This window comes from Brassica napus, chromosome C5 (genome assembly GCF_020379485.1).
Source record: "Brassica napus cultivar Da-Ae chromosome C5, Da-Ae, whole genome shotgun sequence".
Lineage (NCBI taxonomy): Eukaryota > Viridiplantae > Streptophyta > Magnoliopsida > Brassicales > Brassicaceae > Brassica > Brassica napus.
This window is the reverse complement of record NC_063448.1, coordinates 36,611,892-36,620,098: the sequence shown is the minus strand read 5'-3', so window position 1 is coordinate 36,620,098 and position 8,207 is coordinate 36,611,892. Positions and strand designations below refer to the sequence as shown.

The following is an 8,207-nucleotide window of genomic DNA, read 5'->3' as shown; positions in this document are numbered from 1 at the left end:
TTTCCCAACTTAAAAAAATCTATATTTTTAGGTTTATTGGACGTCCATGTACAAATGGTTTTATCTCATCTAATTTGGAGTTAATTGGTTTTTCAGTTTAATTGGACAAATTTAATTTTTGGACCGACATGGTCAGGCAATTTGGATTTGGTCTTGGCTAACCCATGGTCATTGGGCTCATTTGACATCCCATTCCCCGGTGGCATCTTCTTCTAGCTGTTCTTCAAACTCCGACAGTATCGGAAACTGCGTTCGCTCACTTTCTTCCTCCCCAACAAGCATATGTAAAGAAAAAAAAGAGAGTAAAGAATAGAGTAATAGCGAATGAATGCATCGAGTCGGAATCATATTGTTACACCAGTAAAGTTGATGTAAATGATATCTCACTTATTTGACTACTGCTAGAATTCTATCTTTGACAGAAAATCTTAGACTATTGTTCAGTATCTAGTGTTATCTGAGTAGGATATAATTGGTACTTATTTTATGTTGAAAAATTTCACTAATAACTTAACAAATATTTTGTTAATTTATAAGAATTGTGTATATTTAAAATATTTTTGCATTTAAATCAATGCTTTAAAATTCGAGCCAAACCCACATTCAAACCGGTTAATCCGGTGATCCGATAATTCGATTTAGGTTTTTAAAAGTATCCATATTTACAAAAATCACTAAAACTCGAGACTAACCTATTGAACCGATGGATCACTGATATGTAATCCACTTTTATTTAAATAGTTATAGTTTCATAATTTTTCACCTTTTAATCCAAATTTTAAAGTTCATTGTTTTGCAATTTTATGAAATTATAAAATTTCTACAAATTTTTGATAGAGAAAATTATATATATATATATATATATAAAATAATTAACAACTATAAATATATCTTGATCATATTTAAGCATGAGCGTTCGGATACATGTTCGGGTTCGGATCGGGTATTTCGGATTTCTAGGTTTTCGAGTTCACTCTCCTAGGTTCTTTTCTAATATTATATTAGTACGAGTAAGATTCGGATAATAACACTTCAGGTTCGGATAAAAACACTTCGGGTTCTGTTCTAATTTGTAACACATCCTAAAACCCATAAAATAATCATATATTATTCGGATTCGTGTTATATCGGTTCGGATATATCCGAAGTAAAAGACAAAATTAAAAGCAAAACATAAAAAACACTTGAATTGAATAGAAATTAATCCAACACACATCAAATTGATAAATAACGATAAAATGTTAAATCAAGCATAAAAGCAAAACCGTTTGTAAACAATATGCACTACCTTATCAATATAATAAACTTGTTATTTAAACAAGCAAATTTATAAAGTACTTATTTATACATAATTAAGTATTTAAGGTATTTATTTAAATTTTTATTTTTATTTTTCCATATCATATCAACATAATTATTGAATTGAATATTTGAGATGCTTATATATATTTCAAATATTTATATTGACTTTTAATTTCGGATTTTTTGGGTTATCCGTTCGGATTCGGTTAAGAATACTTCGGGTTCAGATATGTTTCGTACCACCCTACAAAACCCGTTCGGGTATTTTTTTACATTTCGGATCGGATACCGGATTAGATTTTTTGGTTCGGGTTTCGTTAGAATCTCAGGTTTCGGATTTTATGCCCATGCCTAATCATATTACTCATTTTTATATAGCTTAATTAATTTTATTATAATTGTTTTGTGTAATTTATCTTGTTAATAATTTTTATTATAATCAGTTTAAATTTGTTGTTAACAATTAGTGTTGAGCATTTTTCTTAAGATAGCATATATTTTGAACATTTTTCATAATTATTTTTGTTTATTGTACAATGTATAACATTTTTCATAATAATATGTTAATTTAATTTATTTTTTATTGATGGAAATATTTTTGTAGTATTTAAACCTGTTAAAATAAGTTATATTTTTTTCTTATAAATTATTGGATTTCTTAATTTTTAATTTATTTAAATAATGTGAAATAAAATTGTTAGCAATTATTAAAATATAATTTTAATATTTTATATTGTTTGGATACAAAATTAATTATAGTGTTATTTGAAAACATGGATAGTAGTATAAAGAAAGAAGTTAATTATTTGGAAATATGAATAATAGAATAAAGAAAAGAATATTGGTGATTTTATTCAGGTTTAAATATAAAGTAGAAATGTGTATTTAATTTAAAAAAATTACAAAATGAATGTTAGGTATAACACAATGTTTCTGTCTTAATAATATAGATGAAATTGATTAGAGAAATGTTAAAGATAATTTCTTAATTAGTGTGAGTGCATACATATTAATTTAATATATATAATAATAATATTTTAATAATTTTAAATTGAAAAGGAAATAAATGTTTAAGTAATTGCACCCCATGACCATAAAACAAAACGTTATTAGGTGAATGGTTAAGACACTTTTACACTTTCATAATTCCATCCTTGCCCCTACACTAGATCTGAGGCGAGTCTGACACACTGAGCTTCTCTGCAGCTCTACAGGATAGAGTAGTTGTAATTATTACCCTACTGAACTCTACTACTTCACGCCATCTCTTGACATTTGAAACTAAAAATATTCAATTTTGAAGTTATTCTAGCTCACCTGATAATCTGATCTCTCTCTAACTAAATTTCGTCACTTATCTTTTTCGAGATCTATACGTATTATCCTCTAAAAATTCAGTTTGAGATCCAACTCCCCAAAGGACACTCTTCTCCCTATCATCAGATTTACCGTGTCTCGTTTAACAACAGAAGAAAAACCGTAGGCTCCGTAAAGTCCCACCTGGAGAATAACCACCTCCTCGCCACCATCAAATACAAAGACCTCACCGTCAAGCAGTTCCAAGACCTTTAAATCCGGTCATATTCCGGCCACACACACAAGCATTAGATTACCGTTTGTCTGTATCCTCTCTTTCTCTCTCAGATATGGCCACCAAGAACGCGAGAGACAAAACCAACAACAACTGTGCTGAGATTAACTCTCGTCAACATCGCATGGATTCTTCTTCCTCCGCACCTCCGCCTGAGCTCATGGGTCAATCTCCTCCTCAAACCCTTGTGCTACCCAATCTCCTCTCATGCTTATTCCTCAGGTTCTCTCTCCCATATTCACTTTGCTTAAAGTGATGGCTGAAAAAGGTTTAGAATTTGTATCTTTCTTTTTATTGTTATTTAGTTGTGCTCCTTTCCCCATTTATGATGGGCATGGGGGTTGTGTTACCTGCAGAGTTCTCTAAGAAGCATCTTTACCTTAACGTTCTTTCAGCTGGGTTACCATGTGAGTTGGTCTGTTTTACTTTGTTCCGATTCATAATTTTTTTTACAAAGCAAGACTGTTTTGGTGTCCCTCAGTATGTCTCACTTCACAATCTTTCCCGTCATTTTCTTGATTCGATTGGAGGGGTCTCAAGCTAGATAGGACAGATCAAACAGAGCTTAACTTTTTTTTTTTCCAAGATTCAAGGCTTACGCAGATGCTTCAAAACTTTGAGAAGGATACACAAAGGGAAAAAACATAAAATTTGTGTTTCGGTGATTGTGTATGACAAATGTATCCCGTTAGCATATTTGATATCATATTCTAGCTATGTAGTTGTTATCTAGTTATCATTGAGTTTATCCTTCTGTTTCCTAGAATCGAGATACTATTGTTAATATCCGGTTTTATGTTTAACATAACTCAAAAAACTTATAGTCTTATGTTATAGATTATCCAAATAACAACCATATAATCAGTCATATTTGAACTGGCAGAGTTTACTATATACCTTATTTAATCATTTTAATATACCAGTATTAGTTCTTTTATCCAGATTACAAGTTGAAAGAAAGATGACACACTAGTGTTTTAAGAAGAAATCCCTAGTTACATAAAAATAATTTTATCCGTAGCTAAAACCGGTTTATTCTATTCACAACATCTAGTACTTAAAAAATTTATCCGGATAATAAATGTCATAACCGGTTTTTATAAATTATACACAATCCAGATCCAATACTTAAAACGTTATACGGATAATAAATGTCCTTACCGGTTTAATATAAATTATTCACAAACCAGATTTCAAAAACTAAAACCGGATAAAAAGTTGTATAAATGCTATGAATATGTAATATCCGGCTATAATAGTTATTATCTAAAGGTGTATAGATGTTAGGTATATTAAACGTGTATGGGAGAGACTGCAATAAGATATGGTGGTCTGGCGGAAGTTATATCTGCTTAAGCTCCTCCACTTGCCGGTTCGATTTCCTGATGTCTTTGTATGTTCTTTCACTTTTTTTAATGAATGACATTTTCGTTATTCCATATTTGTCTTCCTTTATGGTTTTTTTGGGTTTTCTGTAACTCTTTTTATGTCTGTCTTTCATTTTTCTGTTAAATCTTTTGTTTTTTTTTTTGCATTTTCTTCTTTTTAACGTCTTCAACCTGCATATTTCTCATGAAACATTTGATTTCAAATTTTCAAAACCAAAAACTTGAGATTTCCGATTTAATGGCTGAATAGAATGTAATCAACACCGTTGACGAACGCTAAGCACTATGACGGTGAATAACCGGCCGCGTTTTCGAATTATCTTTCTACTCCATTGATCTGGTTTAATTCTACCAATATTCAAACAATGATGTCTTTTTTCTGTCAACTCAGTAATATCCCTTTATCATATAATAATCTAACTACTATTTTACTCACACGCGCTTCATTATATCCATATATTTTAAATTCGAAATTGTGAAAAGATTAACTATACCCCATACACGACAATAGAACGACACTAAACCATGCAACCTGACCTTTCTACCCGGCTACAAACCCGGTTTCCAAAAAACTTTGCCCCAAACAGTTCTCTCGTGAGGACACTTACGTAAAACCAACCACTGACACTATCCATCTACCTAATTACACAAAGTTTATGCACAATCACCTAATTACCTCTCATTTTTTGGTTATTCACCTAAATGACTTTAAATTAGGGGTGGAAAAAAAAACCGAACCGAACCGAGTCAAACCAAACCAACCAAACCGAAACCGAAACCGAATCAAACCGAACCAAAGTCTATTTCAAACCATTCGGTTGAAGATTTCCCCAACCCGAATGGTTCGGTTTTAAACCAAACCGAACCGAGAATCCGATGTGTTCTTGTAATTATTTAAAATAAAAATATTAGTAATACCAATATACTAAAATTCTAATACCATACCACGTATTTCCATTTTTCATTTATTAACATATATTCTTCTAACCGAATATGTAATCATTAAAATATTTCATTTAAAAAATAGAAAAGTATGTATCTTTATATTCTTATATATGTAAATTATATAAGTAAACATGAATGTTAAATCTAAACCTAAAACGTAAAACAAATTTTATTAAAAACAAAAGTTTTTTTCCACAGCGTCACATGATTCATTGCTAGTTTTTTAATAATGATATAAGAGACATTACTAATGATGTTGATTTTTTTAGTTAACTTTCATTTGTTTTAATTCTTATATATGTTTACATAGTTTATGCTTTAAAACATAAAACTTATGGGAACACGAAACTTAAGGAGGCGGTAGACAGCACAACACTCGGAATTGGAAGCATTGAAATGGGCACTAGAAAGCACGCTTCAACATTCAAACTGCCAACACTTTGGAACAGATTACAAGGACCTGGTAGCCATGATAAAGGAACCCCAAGCCTGGCCAAACTTTTCAACGGAGCTGGAAGCCATTCAAATTATCTTCATGTGTTATTCGGATTTCAAGATCACCTACGTGCCAAGAACACATAATGAAATTGCTGATTCTTTAGCTAGGAATGCTCGATCTTTTCATAGATCTCTTTGTTTTATTGGTTGTTCTATTCCGGTCTGGTTACCTAGACCACTTCATGTTTGACTAATAGAATAGCCGTTTCTTGACAAAAAAAAAACATAATTTCTCTTAAAAAAAATAAAACTAAGAAGAAGTTAAGTAAACTGATCCAAAAAAATAAATCCAACCGAACCGTATACAAACCAAACTGAATATAAACTGAACCGAACACAAACCCAGTCGAACCAAACCAAACTAACTATGGTTTATTTCAATTAGAAAAATACTAAAACCAAACTAACCGAATCGAACCGAACCGAGAAAATAACCAAAGTGCCCACCCCTACTCTAAATGTTTAGTATAAAATTACTTGAGAATGATCAAAAAAAAAAAAAAAAAGTCCGTCACGAATTTAATTTCAGTTTGATTTTACTGTCTTGTCCAATCTGAAACTTTTTGCTAAGGGAATATTTCCGATATCCGATTGAGGAAGTAGGGTGATGAACGGCGCTTCTCCAGCTCATTCATCGGTATCGACAACAGCCGTAGCAGGAGGCGGTGGAAGCAGCGGAGCCGCAGCTGGACTAGACGATTTCCCATTTCCACCGGATATTCCTTCTATGCAGGACCGAAAGGACGAAGCCATGCGAGGTCTCTCTCTCTCTCTTTCCCTTCGATGTGTTTTCGCTTAATTAGGAAGCCGAATTTCTCATAGATGTGGGATTGCGTCTTTGAATTGAATCCTTAGAATCATCCTCCCGTATTACACTGTAACTTGTTTAGATATGATTTGGTACTCTCTGCTATTTACTCAGAAATGACTAGGGGACATGAGAGGATCAACAAAATGTTTGCTTCATCTAATATTTTGGGTATTGATGATGCAGTTTTGAAAACTGATTTGATGGGAGAGCTAGACAAAGAGGTTAAATCTTTGGAAGAAGACAGTTGGATGTTCCAAGGTCCTCGTTCTCGTATCCATCTTATCTCCAGAAGAGGTTACTTGCTTCTCTCTCTCAATGATTCAAAACAATGATAGATCACTAAGACACGCTGCTGATTCATATATTGGGTTTCTGAGAAGGTAACTTTCTCAAGAGAGACTGTGAAGCTGTGGTTAAATCAAGCACTGTTCAGCTGCCCAGATGATCAGATTTAAAGATGAAAAATTCCGGAAAAAGGGGTTTGTGAAAGCTTTGCTTGATGCATCTCTCTTTGGTTACAAATGCCACTAAAACGTTGACTCTCTTGTTTTCCTCCCTTTCCTACTGCTATTTTTTTTTTGTTAAAAAGTCACTGGCTTGATTGATGCCAAAAAGAAGAAGCCACAGTATCTAATTGATTTTTGAATCTAACATCTCAAGCCTCTGAATCATTGTTTCGTTTCCAGATTTTATATTTTACAACAGCATTTGGTTAACTGGTTGTTAAATCTTAACTCTATGGTGTTGTATAATGTGTTGATTCCATTGAGTACTACAAATATCAAATCTGAGTTTGACCACAATGTATAAACAGACATTCCGTGAAAAGTAGTAAATGAACAAGCCTAACAAGCGAAACACTTATTGGTCACGAGAACGAAATTCTATTCTCTCGAGCTATTTCATGGCCAAAAACAGCAGTCTCTCCTTGCAACTTAACGATCACTGAACTGTCTTCAACAAGTTTTGGTTTCTCTTTGATGTCCCCCCCCCATAACCTCATATATAAAACAGAGTTTTTCAATAGCAAAACTCGGATGTTCAAATAATTGACCTCTCCAAGTGTCTCAGCCTCCTACTAGGGTAACAATTACTCTGACCCTTTCAAAACTACTTCATGGTGTCAAAGTGGACCTATGTCTTTCATGGAGACATCAGTAACTGACCTCTCCAAGTTTCTCACCTTTCATGGTTTCATCGTTTATAACCTACTAAATCCATTACTAGCTTACTTTTTTTTTTTGTGTTGGATTTCTGTTAATTCATGATCTTGGAAGTCTGCATGCCTCTCTCCATGATTGTAAATACAAGCTTTAGAGGTTGAATGCACTCTCTCCACCCTAAATCCATGCATCATTGTATACATCAGAATGAATCAGAAGCGATTAACATGAAGAAATAAAGCGATATAGGCCATGTTCGTTTGTACATCTGAAAGATGCATCCAGATAGTCCATCTAGATGTCTTATCTAGATGCTCCATCTGGATGTTGTTCGTTTCTTCATTTCGTCCATGCATCCAGATGAATCATCTGAATGCAACTATGTTCGTTTGCTTTTCATTTTTTAACTTCCATCTGCATCCAGGTGGACTTGTTAATAAAATGACAAAAATATAATTTTTTATGTTTCGGCGGAAAAATAACATTTTTACCGTTTTGGCGGAAAGTAT

The 8,207-nt window shown here is 32.8% G+C and overlaps 1 protein-coding gene and 1 long non-coding RNA gene across 2 annotated transcripts; both read left to right on the top strand.

Moving 5' to 3' along the window:
• Nucleotides 1-2,076: 2,076 nt before the first annotated feature.
• Nucleotides 2,077-3,749, top strand: LOC125587981. The gene is made up of 2 exons (XR_007324375.1): nucleotides 2,077-3,161; nucleotides 3,250-3,749. It is a non-coding gene; the product is annotated as an uncharacterized LOC125587981 (long non-coding RNA).
• Nucleotides 3,750-6,214: 2,465 nt separating this feature from the next.
• On the top strand, nucleotides 6,215-7,251 carry LOC106432385 (protein SAMBA). Its single transcript, XM_013873217.3, has 3 exons — nucleotides 6,215-6,482; nucleotides 6,719-6,829; nucleotides 6,916-7,251. The coding sequence occupies exons 1-3, from the start codon at nucleotides 6,332-6,334 to the stop codon at nucleotides 6,978-6,980; spliced, it is 327 nt and encodes a 108-aa protein (XP_013728671.1). The 5' UTR covers nucleotides 6,215-6,331; the 3' UTR covers nucleotides 6,981-7,251.
• Nucleotides 7,252-8,207: the final 956 nt, after the last annotated feature.

Bases quoted from the DNA above. Each gene is read 5' to 3' on its own strand.
- LOC106432385 (XM_013873217.3), top strand. From the start codon at position 6,332: ATGAACGGCGCTTCTCCAGCTCATTCATCGGTATCGACAACAGCCGTA. The intron at 6,483-6,718 runs GTCTCTCTCTCT...TTGATGATGCAG, and splicing joins AAAGGACGAAGCCATGCGAG to TTTTGAAAACTGATTTGATG. The intron at 6,830-6,915 runs GTTACTTGCTTC...GTTTCTGAGAAG, and splicing joins CCATCTTATCTCCAGAAGAG to GTAACTTTCTCAAGAGAGAC.